Genomic DNA, 20,830 nt, shown 5'->3' on the forward strand with positions numbered 1-20,830 from the left:
GGAATTTGAGGAAATTGTGGAAAAGCCTTAGGAGTATCATAGAGAGGACCTGAAGGAATAAGGTGAATGATTTCAAGGTCGCAGACATAAATCCGTAGGATTTCTGTTCCAAGCTTCATTATGTATCAAGCTTCATGAATTCTGATACCTGTTGAGAGTTCTTGCTGTGCTGTAAGATCTGATTCAGTCCCTGTGTTTGTATTAACTGGAAAGTTCATGTGTGTATCCTTCCGTTTGATAATGTAGAAGTAAGCAGGAGGTAACTCAGAACCTATAGCGACAGTTTCAGAGGGAAGAAAAGCTGACTTTATAGAGTTTTTTTTTTTATATAAGGGTGAATTGTAAAAGCTCATCCATGCACTTAGAAGATAGCACGTCATTGCTTTTGATGCCTGAAAAAATTCTAAGGCAGGCTTGTGTCCAGCTAGAAGAGCGCACCACCCTACTTGCCCTCTGCTGTAGAAGATGCTGGAGTATAAGCCACCAAAGTTACTGTGCACCCTATAGAGAGAGAGAGTTCATACCTTTGTCCCCTCTGCAGAGAAGGGATGCCGTTAGTGTACCTACAGCAAGCTAAAAATAACACTCTTACTAGCCTAGCAATGCAGAACATCATATTGGTGGAGCTAGTGGAGCAGGTAAGGGCATGGCGTTTGGGACACTGCATCTACAGGACTGAGGGTGCGCTCTTGCGTTCTGTGTAAGATGAGATTGTTCTAAGCATTGCTATTTTACATGTTATTCTTATGTTTTGGGAAGGATTGCCCTATTTGTCTTTCTGTTAAATCTCTATAATCATACTGAAGAGCTTCTGTAGATAAATGAGGATGTTTCTGGGTTGTTCTTACCTACTTTTTTAAATATTTGTTCATGCTTGTGCAGTTGACACTGTTTAACATGATTTGCCTCTCTGAGGTATATTGTATACATAAAGAATTCCTGAATTCATGTAATTGTTTTATTCTTGGTTAAAAAAAAAATTCGTGTTAAACATTTTATAATTCACATAGTGTGTCTAAAATACAGTGTTGTTTCCTAAAGAATGACTGATAAAACAGATGATTTTTTTTTTTTGCAGTTGCACAATAAACTTCTAGAGACAGAGCGCCAGCTAGGGGAAGCACACGGTCGGCTTAAGGAACAGAGACAACTATCTAGTGAAAAACTGATGGACAGAGAACAGCAAGTGGCTGATCTGCAATTAAAACTTTCTCGTGCTGAAGAGCAGGTAGGTTTTTTTATGCAGACTCTACTTTTTAGTGGTTCTGATAGTAGCCTGTATATACATTCATTGTGATGTTGAGGTTTATAAAGTTTGTCCTTACAGGAATTTCATTTGACTGATACTGTTAAAATCTGGCAAAACTGTCAAAATCTGCCTAAATGCCACTTGCATTGCAGATTTTATAAGGCTAAAGAACTTATACATGCATCAGAGGAGCAAAGAGTGTTCTTGGTGTGTTACAGATGAATAAAAGATTACTTGCACTTAAGAACTTTGTCTAAGGATCTTATAATGGAAGAAGACTTAGGTGCACCTAAGCCAATACAAGTGAAATTTTGTGTGTAGATATTCTTGTGAGATAAAGCTCCACGTGCAGGAAAAAAGTGAACATAGCACAACAGTTGGTCATTCATAGTTAATAAACTGTAGGGTGGAAGGGTATAAAACACTTGTTTTACTAATTTTTAATTGTCAAGTTTTTATTTATTTTAATGAGCATCTTGTATATATTGCTGGTTTACTGCTACCTCTATGGGGATTGGCCAAATATCTGAGTGGTATGTTTTCAAAGCTTTAAACCTTTTCTATAGCTAATTTGCAAAGCCTTGACCAGTATTACTTGCACAAAATGCAATAAAAGGGGAGAGACTGCTAATCCAAAGTTGCTGCTAGAACTTCTAATAATAAAAATAATGATGATAATAATTTTGTTTTAAGGGTATCTATATTATCAGTTATATTATGTCCTAACAACTCTTGGAAGAAAAATGTACTAAAATTCCTTTACCTGTTAGAGTTTTGAGAACTAAAAATACATATGTCTGATTCTGCTTTTATAGTATCTTGCTTGTGATATAGAATCTCACCTGTTAATAGTATAAGAATGCTTTGGTTAGATTTTGATTCTATAACTAGCATCACACACACTTATATCAATTTTCAAATACTCATGCTTAGTTTAGAATCTTTTAGCACTAGAATAAACATTAAATGCTATTGAAAATTTGAACAACGTTTGTTTGTTTGTTTGTTTTTGTTATTTTTGAAGCTAAAGGAAAAAGTGGCAAATTCCACTGAATTACAGCATCAGTTAGATAAAGCAAAACAGCAGCACCAGGAACAGCAGACACTTCAACAAAACACTACAGCAAAACTACGAGAAGCCCAGGTAACTTAGTTATTATGTATCCTCATGTAAATGTGTATGTCAGCAGCTCATTATTTTCAGTGCATTACTTGGTAGAGGTGACTTGCATGTTTTTATAGTAGTTTCAATAAATTAATAAATAAATCTAGAACAGAATATACCGTGTTTAATACATTTATCCAACGTTTTATGCATTAGGAATAACTTCTAAGGTCCATATAATTAAGGAAGCTATTATGCGATTTTCTAGAATGATTTGGAGCAAGTACTACGACAAATTGGAGATAAGGACCAAAAAATTCAAAATCTTGAGGCCTTGCTTCAAAAGAGTAAGGAAAACATCTCCTTGCTAGAAAAGGAAAGAGAGGACTTGTATGCGAAAATTCAAGCTGGTGAAGGAGAAACTGCAGTTCTTAACCAGCTACAAGAGAAAAATCATGCGTTGCAAATACAGGTAAGAGCTCAGAGACCTGCTTCTGTTCTCTTATTCTCATTATTGCATCTTATTTCCCTAGTTCATGTCTAATTAGATATGCCATTAATCCTTCCTGTACTCTGCTGTTTCTTTGATACTTCTTAAAGTATCTTGCTGTAAATTTCACAGGATTTGTGTTTTCATGACTGACTTGCTATCAGCAAAGAGGAAAAAATTCCTAGATGTTTCCTATGATATGTACATATGATAATAATATAAATGCCTAAGAAATATATTTTGCATGTATATATGTTTGTTTCTCTTCTTTGAGAAAGAGGTTTAATTCCTGCCTTAAACACCAAAATTCAGTTCAACCTACATCTGATACCTCCTTAATAGCTTGGTTTTGTGACAGTAAAGCCAAATTGGCCAATCCCTTTTGCTTTCATTTTGAACTGGTAACCGATTTAAGCTTTGGTATTGTGCAAAGTATAGCTTTATTGTGATAGGTCAGAAAGAAAAATGTAATAGTTGATCAGCGTCGGGACTCCAAAGCCATGATAAGACACCCTGAAATTCAAAAGATATATGACTTGTCTGGACATAAAGTTCCTGTCTTCTCTTCTAATTACCTCCTTTTTTTATCTGCAGGTAACTCAGCTGACAGAGAAGCTGAAGAATCAGTCAGAAAGTCATAAACAAGCCCAAGAGAATCTGCATGAGCAAGTGCAGGAGCAAAAGGCACATCTAAGGGCTGCTCAAGACCGTGTGCTCTCACTGGAATCAAACATCACTGAACTAAATAGCCAGCTAAATGAAAGCAAAGAGAAAGTATCGCAACTTGATATACAGGTAATTGAACTTTGTATTCTCTGGTCATGAAAAACTGCGCATATGGTAAACGATAGTAAAAAAAACCCAGAAAAATAGTAAACTGCAGCAGCCAACAACCTCTGAATATTGCCTGTATTCACCAACACTATTCATACCTGCTTTCTAAATTTTGCTTGTTGGGTTTTTCGGAGGGGAGGAGGATTGCAAGATAGAAACAGAGAAAGATGGCACACATGTGGAAGCATATTTTTGTTTTTTATTGATCTTCTGCTTTTAATAATTTTGGAGGGCCTCAAATGTACATGTTCGACATTATCCAGGTGTGCCTGTCTGTGGATGCAATGAGCTTATCCTGTTGTTCCTTGTTTGTAAATGAAAATATTTTCCTGGACTAGAAGATGAGTGGGACTGGGTTTTGTAGCTCAATATAAAAACTAGCTGTGCTCTCATATCCTGGTATTTTTTTCCTGTTTCCTAAAGCATGAGAATTTGTTTCTTCCTTTTTATAATCTAGCATGTGAAAATTACTGGTAGTAACTATTAAACTTACTGATTAGTATAAAAATGAATTAAAATCAGCTGCAGTAAAATAGACATTTTAGCCAAGTAAAAATTTTCTTTCAGGTAAAAGCGAAGACTGAATTGCTACTTTCAGCAGAGGCATCAAAAGCTGCTCAGAGAGCAGATCTTCAGAATCATTTGGACACTGCCCAACATGCACTGCAAGATAAGCAACAGGTATTGCAAACTTAATGCTTCTAGGTTACCTAAAAAGCAAACAAACAAGCAAAAACCCTTAAAACCCCCCTAAGATTAGTCTATTTACAAACTAAATAAACGTACGTGAATTTGCATTTGGAAATCATAATTTAGCATATTTTAATCATAATTTAGCATATTTTAACTACATGATATGTCTTTGACTCTTTTTGCTGCGATCTGGACCAGACAGATTCTGCAGTGTAAAGAATTTACTTTTGAATCCACTCCTTATCGCAGAATTAGGATTCAGAATCTAAGCTGTCATATCAGGATATAATTTTTTTCTAAACTATATGTTATGAATAAAAGTTTATAGAATGCACTGTGAGTGTAAGTAAAAACTCTTAACTTGAATTGCATACTCAGATAAATTCAAAATAAGATGCTTTTATTCTGAAATAATTTTGTGTGCAAACTGACACAGAAACCAGAAGAGTCTTGTTAAAACTTCCTGGCTGTGTGTGCTTTAACCCTAGTGAAGCATTCCACTGGGTGCTGAGTTGAATATTTGCATTGCTAAAATCAGTGCTACTGTCATCTTAGTGGAAACATCCAGCAGGTCTGAACTTAGCAGTAACATTCCAACCTGAAAAATGGTGCTATAAATAGCAAACGACTTCTTTTTTTGCAACTATTTTATGGTTTAATAATTAATTAAACCAGCTTGCTTGGAGTACAAGGGACTTTGATGTAACTGTCACGTTAGTGGTTGCTAGCTGAATGTGTTCATTTCTCTTGTGGAAATTACGTTGTTTTGTGTTGAACCAAATGCTTTGAAATAATCTTGGGACGTGGAGATTTGGCTGTTCCCATGGTATTGGCTTTCCTGTTTGGTAGCACTTGAAGACAGCAAAATTTTTCCCTAAGGCTTTGTAGTGTTACTTTCAAGCTATTGCTGTATTAACTGCAGGATCTTATGCGTTTGTAATAGCAAACTTCTCTTCCATTTATAACTTGAAAGGAATTTGTTAAGATGTAGCCTACAGTGTGTGAAATTTGAGAGGAGCATTGAGACTTTAAAAGAAGTTTTGTCAGCTTCTATTTGTGAGTGTTTGTTTTCCACTCTCACTTTCCTTGCTCTGAAAAAAAAAAAGAAGCATTATTTTCCTTTTTAATTTTGAACACATTAGATCATTTAAAATCTATATTATTCTGAGGATGTTAGTCATTTTTGGAAGTTATTTAAAAACTAACAACCGTCTCATTTGTGTTTTACCTCAGGAGTTAAATAAGGTCAGCGTTCAGTTGGATCAGGTTACAGCTAAGCTGAATGACAAGCAGGAGTACTGTGCTCAGCTGGAAGCCAATATCAAAGAGTACAAAGAGCAACATCTTAATTTAGAACAGAAAGCTGAAGAGCTGGAGGGACAGTTTAAGGTTTGTATTGAACACAGAATCTGAGCTTACTGAAACCGATGTTCTCCACTGTTTGATAGTATTTGATAAAAGCTGTGCTCAAATTACAGGTGGAAGAATTATATCAATACCACTTTTGTAAGTTATTTTTCTTTTTCATCAGTGTTTCCCTTTAATCCTCTTCTCTTCTTCCATGCTAGCATATTACACTAAGAAGACAGGCTTAGGAAATTGCCCCTATAACATCATTTTCCTGTATGTGTACTTCTACCAACCTCTATGCTATCTGTCGAGTATTACAAGAGGAAACATTAATACTTCCTGAAATCAGAGCCCTCATGGTTTGAGCTTATATACTTTACAGGTAGTGCCAGGGAATATGTGTTAACATCAGTTAGGTCAAGTTAACATGACCTGTGTGTTTTAATTTATTTCTAAAACCTTTCAATAGGCTTTTCTATGGAATCTTTTTTTATCATGTTTTCATGCAAGAGAAATATTTTTCATCTGACTTGACCTTGAGTTTTCCATTCGGTTTCTGGAATTAGTTTTTCTATGATAGTATACATAATAGTGGCAGTTTTGCAGAATCTATTGATGTTCTGAGATGCTAATATTCTCAGTTAAGGATATAAATTTGTATTAATGCTTCAGTGTTTTTTAAATTTGGGCTTTAATCTTTGTTCAGTATTTATTCAGCATTCTGGGTCTTCAAAATTCACAATACATAAAACCATATGATACAGAGCTCTTAGCAATGCAGAATTGGTTTTGCAGGATTGTGCGTTATGAGGGAGATGAGAAATCTTTGTGCTTCATGAGTGAGTTGGGTGTTTTTCTTACCTTATGTAATCTGTAGTAGAGAAGCAAAGTTTTCTTCCCGTATGAAGTTTTAAATTCAACACCATTAAAAGAATAAAGCAGTTGTACATTTGCATTATTAGCAGTTATTTTGTGCTTTCATCTCTTTCTTATTTGCACAGTGTTTTTCCTGCCCACTCTTCATTCCTGTTTTCATTATTTTCATCCTTCTGCTAGAGCTTTGCAAGCAACCAGCAGACATGAGTGCTTAGGAGAATTGCACTGTTTGCTGGCACAAGATTTTTGTGAGGTGCCTGGGAGCTCCAGTGTGAATCTGAGCAGGGTTGTTGATACTGTCAACAGGAATGCAATTCTGGGTGAAAACCTTGGCATCATCACCATTCTTTGGGGTTATTCCAGCTGAATGCATGGTATTTCAAACAAACAAAAAAGCACTCAGGTGTTCCCTGGGAGAGACTTATGTGTTTCATTTTATGGCCACTGCACGACTGCGGAAGTGCACATAGAACAGCCAGTGTGTTGATGAGTCTAAGCAGTGCCCATTTGCTGAAGACTCCTGTGTTCTTTAATATCCCATGCAAGTGAACAAGTTACCTTTCTAAAAAAAAGAAAAAATATTGCAGACATTTATAGAATCCCTTTAAAGCTGTAGTTCATGTCTTCCTTTTTTGTTTTATTATAAAGAACGGTGAAGTTCTTGGGGTATGTAAATCAGTAGTCCTGATTTGAAACTGTTGTGACTATATTGGCCTATTCTGTGGCAACTGAGAATCCAGCCCCAAAGCTGAGCACTGGGTATGGCTTTTTTGTATAGCTATTTGGAATAGGATTTTTAAAGATTTCTGCATTTTTATTTATTACTTTGCAGTTAAAATGGCTGCTTGGCATTTAATTTAAGGATGATTTCAGAATGTTTCACCAAAATAGTTCACTTCTGGGGAAGCAACAGAATTGCAGAAACTAAATAATGAAAGGCAAATAGCAAAGTTAGTGAAATACATAGACAGTGTTTGAAAACTGTTACTGCTTTCTACAGCAAAGATTTCTTCCACAGGCTTGCAAAGACTTCTCCTCATAGACTGGGTGACTTCTGTTTTTTATTGTTGTTTTTGCATTGTTGGTTGTGTTATGATATCTCTGGCTTTTTATTTTCCTTTCTCAGAAATTTGAAGCCGACATTCTTGATGCTAAAGCAAGCAAAGAACAAGCTCTTCAAGAGTTACAGAAGCAGCGACAGCAGTCTACAGAATTGGGCCTCCGAACAGCAGAACTGAGTAAACAACTTGAAGCAGAAAGAGAGGCGTATGCGTTTCCTATTTGATAGTACTTTTCAGAGAAAGTCAGACTTTAAACTAGAATGTTTGGACTAGAATTGAAATGTTCTTCACTCTTACGATTTCTTAAAACTTTAGATAGAAGTCATGTCCTCCTCCTGCTAGGGGAACTGAGTTATATTCTACCTGTTTTCTTGCGCTTTATCTGCCACATAGGTACCAGACTCCATCTGTCCCATCCTCTCACGTGTATCACTGACGGCTGGGATTTAATACGCACCTCTTCAGTTTATTCACTGTTCAGGTTTTCAGCTAAATATCTAAGCAGTTTTATACACTCAGGTTCATCTCTAAATATCTTTAGTTTTGTAACTTTCAAAGGCTAATTTGCAATTTACGTATAAGTAGCAAAGAGATAGTTTCTGTTCCTAATATTTGAGGAAGAAAAATGCATCTCAAAATGGTCTTTAGAATTCCTGGTATGTCTTCATGGGAGAGATAAGATGTTGAGATGTTCTAGGTGAAAAAGGTATGCTTTGAATCAGTTGTACAGTTAATATGTTAAATAATAGAGACATTCAATCATACAAAAGAACCTATGAAGAAGAATTTTAAAAATATTTTGTTTTCCTCTGTTTTACTTTGTATTTCCAGTGCGTCTAGTGCTAAATTGGAGTTACAGAAGAAATCTGAGGCCCTTGAACAAGCAAAAAAGCAAATTTCAAAGCAAGAGGAAGAAAAGAGCAGCCTCAAACAAGATCTTGAGAAATCAAATCAAGATACAAGTAAACAGCTCAAGGAATTGGATTGTAAAATGCAAGCAGCGACATCAGAGCTCCAACAAATGAAATTAGAGAAGAATATTCTATTAAAGGACCTTACGGTTACCAAAGAAAAGCTCTCAAAAAGTTCTGAATCCTTTAGAAAAAGAAAGGAAGAATTAGAAAAAGAAATACAAAAAGGAAAAACAGCTGTGGCAGAATTGGTTAGTTATTTCTTTCATTAGACAGTAGGTTTAGCATATTTACACTCTGATAAGATGACTTTGCTTTCTGTCTGGAAACTCCTAGTACTCTACATATGATGATGCTTGCATGGAAATTAATTGCCTTAAGAAAAAACAATCTGCAGTTTTTTGTTGTTCGTACGTGCATTCTAACTTAGATTTTTGTCTAGATGTTTTTAGTACTAAACAGGAGTTCGTATCAGACAATGGGATCCCCTTTTCTCCTCTGCATACCTTTGGTGTGGTGAAGAAAACCAAAGAGAGATGGGTGGTGAAACAGTTTGACAGGAAATGTCCCCTTTTAAAAATATGTCAGCCTTGTAAAGCAAAACAAAACATAGTCATAAACCTTTGCTAAAGTGCCACCATATTGAAGAAAGCATTGTTTTTCTGCGACCATTTTAATTTCCTTTCTAGAATCTCTTATGCAGAACGTTCCTGTGCACTTGTCTAGACATAATGGAAGGCTGCTTACTGCAGTTAGCATAATAGTATCTCTCCTTTGGGGAGGTGACTGACTTAAAGTATTTTAACTAGAATTACTTGAGTTTCAGAGAGGTCTCACAGTGGTGGTGTAGCAATGAATGCTTGACTAGAGCCATCTGTTACAGTAATAAGAATGAACTCTTACTAGATTTAAAATACACTTTTTTCCTTCCTCTTTTGCTGTGGAAGTAATATGACTGAGTACCACACAAATATATTTTATACAAGTTATCTTATACAAGTTTTCTTATATCTCTACATCAGACATTGTCAGGGTATTTTTCTCATTCCCTTCCTATCTTACATCTGACCATTTCCCAGAACCCATGCATAGCTCTTTTATTCTGCTCTAAAAAAAATTCTGCTCCTAGTTAAAAACAATATTTTTCCTTTACTCTTTCACCTTTTTAAGATAAGCCTTTTTGTTTGCTTTACTTAGTTACTGCTGTTTAAATATTTATGTTCCTTCTAAAAACTTGAAGGTTATTCTCCCCAATTTAGACTTGAAGATAAGAGTCTAGATTCTGCTTCTAATTCTGTAGTCAGTTAGAGGCTCACCATTGACTTAAGTGTGTAGGATTTGGGCTTAAAATGTAGTTGGATTTGCGTGCAATTCCTGCAAATGTACTTGTTCCTGAGTTTTAGAACTTCAAGAAATTTGGGATCCTGAGGAGAAGAATGAGACTGTTGCTTCCCATGAGAAGAAGGGCTGCCACAAGCAGCTTCAAACAGACTGTTCCTAATCAGAGAAACACTTTAGTACATGGTCGCGTTTGTTAAGTACAGGATATCAGCTGTGCTTAGATGCCTTTCTGAACTGGGGCCTTGTCAGGTACCCTCAGTCAGTGAGACTTTCTATTTACCACTGCTAAACTTTTGAGAAGTTTTTGGCTGAAAATATGCCTGCAACTAAATTTCGCTGAAAAAGAAAGCATTCTTTTTCAAGGCTTTATAGCTTCTGTGAAGATATTGGTACCTGGACTTAGAAGCTTGCAGAAATATTTGCTTTTCATTTGTTCTTTAGGAAAAATCTTGCCAAGAAGTAAAACACCAGCTCCAGGTACAAACTGAGTCTGTAGCTAAAGAAAGGAATGAACTGAAAAACTCACTGGAAAAAAAGGAGGGGGTAAGCTGTCCACTTCATGGCTAAATCTAGAAATCAATAGTAATAAATATTTTTTTAACAGATTTTGTTTTCAATCTTACATGCTGGGATTGATGAGGGTGAAAGAAGTTGCTGTTCTCAAACTATAACCCACTTTGGATACAGAAACACAGTGATACTAAAGATTTTCTCCATGTTAATATAGAATTTTAAAATACAGGTTTTATACCTACCTTTCTGTGCTCTGTATAATATAGTGTGTAGTTTCAGCCCTTCTCAATTTTTTTTTCATTAGTGAAATAGTTATTTTTTCATTAGCATGTCATCATTTTGTTTTTATGCTTCAGTCTTTGGGCAATAGAAGCTGATATTTCATATCCTTAGACCTGTTTCAGGCTCAGGTGTCACTGTGTCACCTAATCAATGTGTTCTCTGTGTGACTGACAGGAAGTTTGCAGATATCCTCGATGGATTTTGTTGCTTTTGCAAACTTCTCTTTTTATAATTGCCTGTGACTACATAAGGGCAAAATGAACTTCTATTCTAAAGACTGAGCTTTCAGTTCGCAGAATCATGTGGTCCAGCTGGTAGCCTGAAGGCCAAATCCACTTTATGAATTTCTTTACCTAAACTGTCACCTTTTTCCTAAAGGAAGCAGGAAAAAGATATGTGCAGTAGACATAGTTTGAAGGACTGTGATGGACTCCTACTGCTTGACAGAGGGTTTGGGGTTGTGCAAGTTTAATGGTGATTGCTGAAAGATGGATCTTCCCTCAGCGACAACTGGTGCTACTCCACTGACTCCTCTTTCATTCTGGCAGAAGCACTGTGGTGCTCTGTGGCAAGTGCAGGAGGATGAGTATGGTATCTGCCGCTGCAGGTAGTGGGAGACCAGAGGCCACTGCTGGTTGGAGAAGAATGGCCTGCTTTTAATTTTGCATGGTGAGAAAAACCTGGAGTTGCTGTAAGGGCAGGAGCTGGGGATAAAGAATGATCTTTATGTGGAAGTGTGCCATAGGAGCTCATAAAAAGCTAAATCTAATTGCCAGTTTGGACCACCTCATTCTGAAGCAGAAGGCAGCAGCAACAGCAGTGGCATTGTGATAGTCTAGTTCTTTGACTGCAGGAAATAAGAACAGCATACCTGGAAACTGCCGCAAATAATCTGCAGCTTTTTTGTGAAAATACAAGAATGGTTGTACTGGATCACAGGAAAGATATAGCCTGGTATCTTGTCTCTGGCAGAGGAAAATAGGAGATGCCTAGAGCATAGGACATGCCTGTCAGGTTACTACAACCAGGGGATACTTATAGCAGTCTTTTGGGGCAGGGTTTCCTGAGCCTTAAGGTTTAACAGCTCTGACTGTTTTATTTTTTCCTGTGAATTTGTCCGCTTGGTTTTTGAACTCTGTAAATTGTCATCCACACAGTTCAGTAGGCTGTTTCATGTACTACAAGCATGTACAAATATGATCTAAGTTAAAATCATATGCAGTTATTTAATACTTTTGAATATAGATTTCTAAGCAGTTGTCGATAGAACTTGATTCAGCACGAGCGCAAGTCCTGGAAGTTCAGGGTCTTCTGAAAGAGAAAGAAAAAAGTGAGCAGCATCTCCAGGGAAAACTGAGAGAACTGAAGGAATCCTTTGAACAGAAGAAAAGGCACGGTGAAACACTGCAAGCTGAATTAAAAACTGCCCTTTTAGAAAAGGTGAGGCTGGCCTCTCTCCTTTAAGAAAATTAATGTGAATTTCTCTCATTAATGCTGCTGCTTTTATGTCATTATCTGTGTGATAAACAGCTGTTTACTATAGCTTTTTTGGAAATGATAAAATCAGGATGTGGAATTAAGATGAGGCTAGAGGTTGAAAAACAACAACAGTAATAAAGTAACCATACTCATTCTATGGAAAGTACAGGCTTGAAACATTATTTAGATTTTGATGTGTTTCAGTTAGTCTTTTGATATGAATTAAGTTATTTGTTGTTAAATAAGTTACAAACTATTACTGTAAAAATTGCAAATGATCAGATTACTGACTTGCTATTTCATACGTGGAAAAACTGACTTCTCATTTCATTTTGCAGTAGGAATGCAGTTTACTGAAATGATTGTGCTTACTTTACTATCCGTCATTTTAACTGACACTTCCTATACTTATGTTTCAGGCAGAACTGGAGAATAAACTGCAACAGCAGACGATTTTGTCAGCACAGGAGCTTAAAGCAGAGAAAGGAAAACTAGCAGACTTGCAGAAGACCCATGAAAAACATCAGGAAAACATGGAAAAACTTCAGCTGGACCTTTATGGGAAAGAGTCTGAGCTGCTGGCAACCAGACAAGACCTTAAGGTACTTAATCATTTTAATGTCATATGTGACTTAATGGATCTGTTTATATCCATTTTGAAGACAAAGAAACAGTGCAAGCACTGTATGAAGAAAAAGGTCTTCTGCTATATTTAGAATTTTGTGTTGTCCCATCCCTTCCCCTGGGACAAAGGACGTACTGGAATTAATTTAAATGTCAAGTGTATTTGTCAGTGTACCTAAACTACCTTTCCACTTCTGCATCAGTGATCTGAGCTGTGGGAGCAAAGTGAAAGATAATTTATTTTCATATTCTTTTAAAAGTCCATTTTTAATGTTTCTTTTTCTTGTTATATCTTGTAGCTCTCAACCGATTGAAATAGCATAGCTAATTAGGGCAAAGTCTCTGCCAGCATGTGAGTAATCACTTTCTTCTTAGATGGTTTAGCTAGAATTTTGACTGTCAGTTTCTTTACATGTCTCTGCCTCTTCTGCTTCTTCCTGGCTGTTTCTAGACCATCAGAGGTGTCAAACTAACAGAAACAGTTGGTTTAGGGACCTGGCTGGAATACACTGTCTAAATGTAGTCCTTGAAGTTTTTGCCATTTCTAAGCGGAATTTATCTGATTTGGTATTAGGATGCAATGCCTTCAAAAAGTCTAGGTAATTGCTGGGAGTGGAGTCAGTCTATAAAGGCTTTTTTTCTCCTTCATGTCAGTGCTGACCCAATGCTCCACTTAGTCCCAGGGTATACTGCACTGCAGAGAGGCAGGTCTGGCAAGATGTATAGTTTTGGCTCTTTTCACTAAGGATGAATCCCACTCCAGCTTTGTCCGTGTCTGTCTGACCCCACTTCTTTAGGCTCTTCTGAAGCTTATGGAGAGAGACAGGTACTTCTGGAAGACAGGTCATCTAATCTGTTTTAGATGTTGGCTTCTGTTCCCTTCGTTAACTATAAAGGGAGCCTTTGACTGCTTAGATTTAACAGCTCACTTTTACCTATCCTGGTGTAGGCCTTTCAGTCTCACCCTTGAAATCATTAAAGGTCTTGTGGTCCTTTAAGACAGGCCCATGTGAACTGTGGAGTCCTAGCCAAACTCCAGGTTTGGGGCTATTTTAAGCAAAAGAGAAATAGCTCCTATACATATAGGTCATAGGAGCTTTATTAATAAAACTCCTCTATAGCGTTAGAGAGCTTGCAGCAAAATGTGGCAGGTAACAAAAGCTTTATTTCCAGTGCTCTCAGTTGAATCCCTGTACAGCAGGCATGAAGAACTTTGGCATGCTTAACAAGCAAAGGTGATTTAAAAATACTCTTTCTTATGGTTTGTTACTAAAACACACTAACCTCATTTGTGAGTTAATTTCTCTTAGTGCATTTAGATCAACACTTGGTAATAGAATGACCTGTGAAAGCGTTGGATTTGCTCAGTAACTGGGCTTTTTGGTATAAATTTCATTTAAATGAAGCCTTAGGGGACTTATCAAACAAAGGTAGATTTGAGCCAAAGCTACAAATTCTGGATCAAGTTTGGAACAGAAGCTGGTGGGTGGGCTGGGAAGGGAATTCAGGCTGGCCTTAATCATTAGGCAGTAATAGAAGTTTTTGAAACTTGTACGTGATCTTGGTTGTCTTCTACCGTCAGGATTTTTATTAGAAGTATAAAGTCCCTGCAAAGCTGTGTTGAGACAGCATGGTTTCAAGCCCAGTGGGACAAGCCTGGTTAGGCAATAATGCCAGATGTTATCAATGCTAGGTTTTCTTTAATAATAAAAACTGCAAGGGAAAACGTAAATGTTCTCACACAGTGTAGCACCGCGATATTAGGCCAGTTTTCAGACGTGGGGGGAGATCATAAAAGGCCGTAAACATACGGGTGATATGAATAGGATGGTAGGTCCAGTTCCCAGGACTGGATAGCATGAGTTGGAGTGTACTGAGAGCACCATCTGCTGGCTTGTAGTTGGAATATCACTGCTAGGCTGGTTGGCAGTCTGACCTTCTCAGGATATGGCAAAGGAGACTGATGTATGATTAAAAAGTGAGTAATGCTACAGTGAAGTCTTGCAGTTGGAGATACAGCCTTCCACAAGAGCTGGCCTTGGAGCAGGCAGCTGCTCCCTGGGGCTCCATCAGCACAGCTGAAGAATTAAAGATGCTGTTAAAATCAGAGTTTCTGGTTTATTAGCAGAAAGTACTAGTTAGGTAACTTTAGCTAGCTCCAAACTTTGAAGCCATCAGTGTTGTAGAGAAAAAGTGAGAGGTGTTGTAACAAATTATAAGGTGAGTATGTAGTTATAATTTTAGGGATACTACTTGCTACAGATTTACTTTGGTTTAAATATTGCACCTTGTATAGCCCTCCCCAAAAGTCATGTTGAGATACAACTGGGAGAACTCCATTTCAGCCTGTTTCCAGTAGGAACAGAAAGGCAGTAGTGTTAACCAAACTTGTAGATTTTTGTCTGTGTCAATAGAAAAAAAGAAATTAGGGAGGATTTGAGTGCTTGTGAAAGGTACAGTTTTTAGTATATATTGTGGGATTCATTGTTTTGTGAAAAGGCAATTTTTGTATACAAGAGTTGACGAAAATGCAGAACTGTTATTTTTGCCTTGATTTTGTGTTAGTGCATACATACTTCATGTGCATCCTGTTCTCCTGAGCTCTGCCAAATGTCCTTCAGTCTTGGCATTTGTGCTCTTTGTAATCAGTCCTGGTTTCCTCTGTGTTCTCGAAAGAATATCTCTCTGCCTCTGATATTGGCCTTGCAGTCAGCGTACCTTCAGCGGATGTTCTGGGAGATTATTCATGCTGCCAAACCTCAGGCCTCTTAAGTCAGGAGCCTAGATTCCCTACAGTCAGTCTAATCCTTGAAGGGGAGACAGATCAGGTTAGCATCTCTGAGTACTTTCATGTCTCTCCTTGTGGGCTTTGTGGGGGCAACCAGGCTAAAATACTGACTTATGCATCTCCATTGGGTTGAATAAATCCAAATCTTAGCACCTAGCTAGTTCTGCTGTTGGTACCTGTTGTTTGTGCTGCAGCAGCCCAAGTTGTACTGAATCTGATTGTGATATCTTTTTATTATTATTATTTTTTTTACATTGTATCAGTCAAGCTAACATCAGTTTGTATTTACAAAAGTGAGTGCAGATTGGCCTCTTTTGTTCTGTCCGTTTTCCTTACATTCTGTTTGTCTGTCATCTTAAAGAGCAATCTGATGATGAGGAGTATCTCGATGGGCAAACACCTATTATGTTCTGGGAGCAATGGTAAAACTCAGTAATAATTAAATAAAATAAATGTCATCAGATGTTGTGACAGGTGATTTTTATGTTAAGGATGAGAATTCCTTAGCAGTCCGGACAAATCACACTCAACGAACTGAATTATAGTCTCATGGAGACTGAGCTGGGAACAAGGATAACTTGAATGTTTAGCCATGTGCCGCAAGATTTTTGTTTGTTTCCAAAGGGTGCTGTGAGGGACCTTTGGGCTAAGCAGATAAGAAGGAGTAGGTAGATAAAAGGTGGATTTACCATTAAAATTATATTGAATTGTTTCCCAGTTAGGGTAGGAAGTATCATTACTAATGGAATCGCAAAAATCCCAAGTTTCATATATTGCAAACTACTGAATTATACCAAATGCTTATGTATAATATGTTGCAGAGTTCACTGAATACTGACTGCCCTTGTACAAATGTTTACATTATCTTGGTCTAGACATAGGCACAATTAGTTATGCAGTCCAGTGAAGACACTTTGGGGAGGGTGAAGGAATATTCTGTAGATAAGGTTTTTAGCTTGGGTCTCACTGTCTACTTCATGGACAAGTTTTTATCATCCTATGCTAAAAAACTGGATGTAACTACATTGCTTCTACAGGAAACTGATTTGAATAAAGGCTGTGTCTTCATCAGGCTTCTTTCTAAAACTGCAAAGATGGGACTTCTCATGAGGATGTTTTATGGTGATGCTACTCTTCTTGTCCTTTCTCACTGCTAGGAAAATAGTGGTACTCCACTGCCCGTGATGGGGAGGGTTTGTTTTCTGAAAGATCCACCCTGCTTCAAGCTTGAAACTGCAAAAGCACCTTCTGTTTTACATTAAGAGTTTCTGAGTTACACTCAGAAAGTGAGAGGAGTGACAGCTTTCAGACAAGTAATTAGTTTATCTTTAAAGAATTTAAATCCTTACTGGTGCACCTTCAGGACTCCTTTAGTGCACTGGCATTTTATTGCCAAAAACGCCTCAAATTCTGTTTTCTAGCGTGAAATATTGCCATAAAAATTCAGGATTTTGGAAGGGTGGAGGGTGAGATTGGCATTTTTCCTTCTCTTTCATGCTTTTGAAAGAAGATGCTTCTAAATGGAACTAGCCCTTGCCTGAGGCTTAAAAACAAACAAACAGACTTCCAGAACTCTATAAATTAAAAAGAACCACAAAAGTTGACTTTGCTCTAAGCAAATATAATGAGTCTTGGGTGCAAGCTTTAGGTTATTACTTGGGGTTTGCGATCTGTTGTGGAGAGTTGCATCCAAATTCTTTTTCTAAGTAATGGCAACAGTTGGATGACAATTAAAATAGTCTGTAGCAGATTTTGAATGAGAGTTTAAACTGTGTGTTTAAAATGCTGATGTAAATGAGACTGTGAAACCTTTTGTCCAGATAGTAGCATTTCTTAGGTTGTACATTTTACTTTAGGATTTTCATTAATTAAGCTCCATTAAGTAACTGGTAAATAAGTCACTGAGTGACTTTTGAAATCTCCATGCTATAGCTTCACTGTTCCTTAAGTAACAACTCTCTAGAGTTATAACACAGTTGATATGCCCAGGTAGTAAAATATACTTGTGTAGGCAAGTTCATTCTCTTTTCCTTAGACAGTTTTCCTTCTTTCTCTCCTTGCCCTGCCCTTTTGTATATCTATACATCCTGTCTGTGAAAGGATGCAGAACTGGAATATGTACATTAAGCTAGTGTTCCTGGGAATGTTACTGGGGAAGGTTTTTTTTACTTAACTTAGGAATTTCTCTAACTTGACTCTGTCAAAATTTGAAGCTAAGTGTTGCACATTAGATAACGTTTTTCGCTGTAGATATATAGAAAATATTTAAATGACTATGGAGTACCTGAAGCTCTTGTACTGACAGATTATTTGCAGAGTTGTCTTTGTGATTAGTCCACAGAAGAAAAACTTGCTCTGGCTCAAGAAGAATTAGTTTCAAGCAGAAATCGAATTGCTAGCAATAACCAGCAGATTCAGGAACTTAAGAAAGTGAAGTCTACGCTGGAACAGGATGCATCAAAGAAGGAGCAGCAGCTGGGTGAGAAGATCAAAATGTTACAGGATCTTCAGAATGACAGGGTAAATATCTGTCTTTTGAAATCTTCACACACACATGCACCTCCCTTAATTAATTCCTGGTACATCTCTAACAAGTGTTTTTGGCACACAGCTCTAATGTGAATATCTGAGGCAGTGGCGGTTTTTCTGAACCTCTGGTGCAAAAGACTTTAACAGATAATGAATTTGGTTTAAATTAGTCTGTTAATTTGTTCTAAGAGGCTAGACATGCGGAAAAACTTTATTAGTTTCAAACCTAAAACTGTAAACATGCTGCCAGTTGTTTGCACTATTAATTGTGGACTGCAATACGAGGCAGTGGTTTTCTTACTTGGAACCTTTGTAACTGAGGGTTTTGGGTGCTGCATGGCTTTTGGTTGTGTTATTTATTTATTTATTTATTTATTTATTTAAATGAATTTGGAAGTCCCTTTGCTAGCATACTTTTTCTAATTTCCCTTCAAGATTTTGAAAGAAAAAGACTTGGCCAATGAAAAATGTAAAACAACAGAGCTCCAGGAAATAAGGAGTAGACTTGAAAAAGAAAGTGCCAAGCTGAGTGAAGAGCTTAGAACCTGCAAGCAAGAATTTGAGAAGGTATATTGAGACAAACTGAATCTTCAGGTGGTTGGTTGTCTGATAAGAAATATGTGCCTACTCAGTAGATGTAATCTGGAATTGCTTTGCAAAGATGGTTGCTGTAAATATCAATATTACAGGTAAGGGAACCAAAGCACAGATTTCACTGAGGTTCCTGAGCAATGCTGACTTGATTAGTGATAATCCTGGAGCATTGGTGCCCAGTTTTCTTGGCCAGGTGGACCACATAACTTGTTTTAGCTTTAGGGGTGGGCTGTATGTCTTGGCTTTTCCTCTGTTTCACTGTAGATTCACTGTGTATACCCTTGATTACTGTTCTGAAATGCAGAAAAGATGTCCAAAAGTGTCATGAATGTGAAGTTTTCCAGATACTCTAGGCACATCTGGCACTTCTCAATTGTGCGTGCTAGAGTTGAAACTCCCTTGATGTGCTGTGGTTTCTAAGATGTTGTAAAAGAAATCACTCCTGGGGAAAGAAACAATATGTTAGGAACCTCATTTAAAAAAAAAACAAAAAACAACTCTTCCAAATTCATAATGATCAAATGAGCTCTCTAAAGAGTAAAAATTTGGAGGTTTTAATTAAGTAATTTGCAGTCTTCAGTAAAACAAACTATTTCTCTCTACATTCTGCATATTTCCCCTTTGAGTCTCTGTAGAAGAAAAAACTCCGAAAAGTCTGTTGGTTGTATTTTCCATATTATAGTATTAGTAATTATATTTACATCTGTTAAGCACACAGTGTTTAAGTTGCTGCACAAGTATAAGTGAAGGTACAGTCCCTGTCTTCTAAGCCTATGTGCTAATAAAAAAAAAAAAGAAGGAAGCAACACAATATTTTATGAGTTTCAGATGTTCTTTTGTTCTCCAGTATTTAAAAAATGATCCCTTATTTTTGGAGAGAGAAGTCTGCACTTTGTTTCTGTCAAGCAATCTATGCCCAGTCTTTATTTTCTTGGATATTGGAAAATCTAATTATAATTCTCATCACTTTCTGAAATCTCTATTCTAAAAAAAAGAAATAATTTACAGAGATGTATATAAAGTGTGCGCGCACTGATGACAGCTTAATGTTTGTCTCTTGATGTATTTCAGCCCAACTGCTTGTATAGACAAAGAGCCTCCTACAGGCCTATACTCTTATTTCCAATCTCCTACCAGAGAACAGGGAGATATGAATTTATAGGTATTCATATAGATATGAATTTTCCCCTATCCTCAGGATATGTTCTCTCCCTGCCTTTGACTTGTTTTTCATTTCTGATGTCATTTCTGATTTATGGAAAATCTGGCAACTCATATTAGTTGATTGATACCTGCATGCTTGGCTGTTTAATTTTGAGGAAAATGATTCTTACAAAATTTAACTAGAATATTCTACTTAGGACTTCTTATTTTTATTGCAGAGAAACAAGTAAAACAGATGTTTAAAACCAAAAGGATCATCCTTCTTTGCTTAAAACATAGAGTAAATATTTCTACATTTAGGACTATTAGAAATTAGCATGTTGACTTTTTTCTATCGGTATTTCTTTTTTATATTGTCACAATGATTTTTTTAATCTGATTTTTGCATGTGGAGAGCAATGTGAAATACATTTAAAAACTGAGTGTAGAAAATGATGTGGCTGTTTGAAAGAAATGTAGAAAACAAACCAATAGAACTTCCATTACTTTAGTGGAAAATACTTTAAGTTTATTTTAAAAATTGGATATTGTTCATAATATAGGTATAAGCTTAAAATCTTTGATTATGAGACTTATTGATACTTTGTGCTATAAAATAGTCCTCTCTTCTGGTTCTAAAACAATTATTGCTCTCCTGCCCTTGGAAAAAATTACAGTAGTTCTGAATTTAAATTACTGACACTTTAAATGCTGCTTTAACTTTGAGCTCTGTATTCTAACAGGAGGTGACAAATCTCAAGGATGCAAAACAGCTACTGATTCAACAGAAATTAGAGCTGCAGGGTAAAGTAGATAATATGAATTCAGCATTAGAACAGGAGAAAAAAACCCAACAAGCTATCAAAGATCAGCTGAAAAAGAGAGAAGAAGAACTGAAGAAAGAATGTGCTGAAATCGAAGATAAACTGGTTAGTATTTTAGAGTGTTTAGGACTGCTGCTTTGCAAA

At 36.7% G+C, this 20,830-nt stretch overlaps 1 protein-coding gene across 3 annotated transcripts in view; it reads left to right on the top strand.

Annotated features, from left to right (window-relative positions):
- EEA1 (early endosome antigen 1) overlaps nucleotides 1-20,830 on the top strand; it is a 78,657-nt gene that overhangs the window by 47,296 nt on the left and 10,531 nt on the right. For all 3 annotated transcript variants that reach the window (XM_067312625.1, XM_067312635.1, XM_067312645.1), the window contains 14 exons: nucleotides 1,079-1,228; nucleotides 2,274-2,393; nucleotides 2,623-2,826; nucleotides 3,439-3,639; nucleotides 4,246-4,359; nucleotides 5,605-5,760; nucleotides 7,724-7,863; nucleotides 8,490-8,820; nucleotides 10,352-10,453; nucleotides 11,951-12,145; nucleotides 12,604-12,786; nucleotides 17,931-18,116; nucleotides 18,561-18,692; nucleotides 20,606-20,791. In XM_067312625.1, coding sequence (XP_067168726.1) covers nucleotides 1,079-1,228; nucleotides 2,274-2,393; nucleotides 2,623-2,826; nucleotides 3,439-3,639; nucleotides 4,246-4,359; nucleotides 5,605-5,760; nucleotides 7,724-7,863; nucleotides 8,490-8,820; nucleotides 10,352-10,453; nucleotides 11,951-12,145; nucleotides 12,604-12,786; nucleotides 17,931-18,116; nucleotides 18,561-18,692; nucleotides 20,606-20,791 — 2,400 coding nt within the window. The remainder of the gene's footprint in view (nucleotides 1-1,078; nucleotides 1,229-2,273; nucleotides 2,394-2,622; nucleotides 2,827-3,438; nucleotides 3,640-4,245; nucleotides 4,360-5,604; nucleotides 5,761-7,723; nucleotides 7,864-8,489; nucleotides 8,821-10,351; nucleotides 10,454-11,950; nucleotides 12,146-12,603; nucleotides 12,787-17,930; nucleotides 18,117-18,560; nucleotides 18,693-20,605; nucleotides 20,792-20,830) is intronic.

This window comes from Apteryx mantelli, chromosome 1, assembly GCF_036417845.1.
Source record: "Apteryx mantelli isolate bAptMan1 chromosome 1, bAptMan1.hap1, whole genome shotgun sequence".
NCBI classification, from domain to species: Eukaryota; Metazoa; Chordata; class Aves; order Apterygiformes; family Apterygidae; genus Apteryx; species Apteryx mantelli.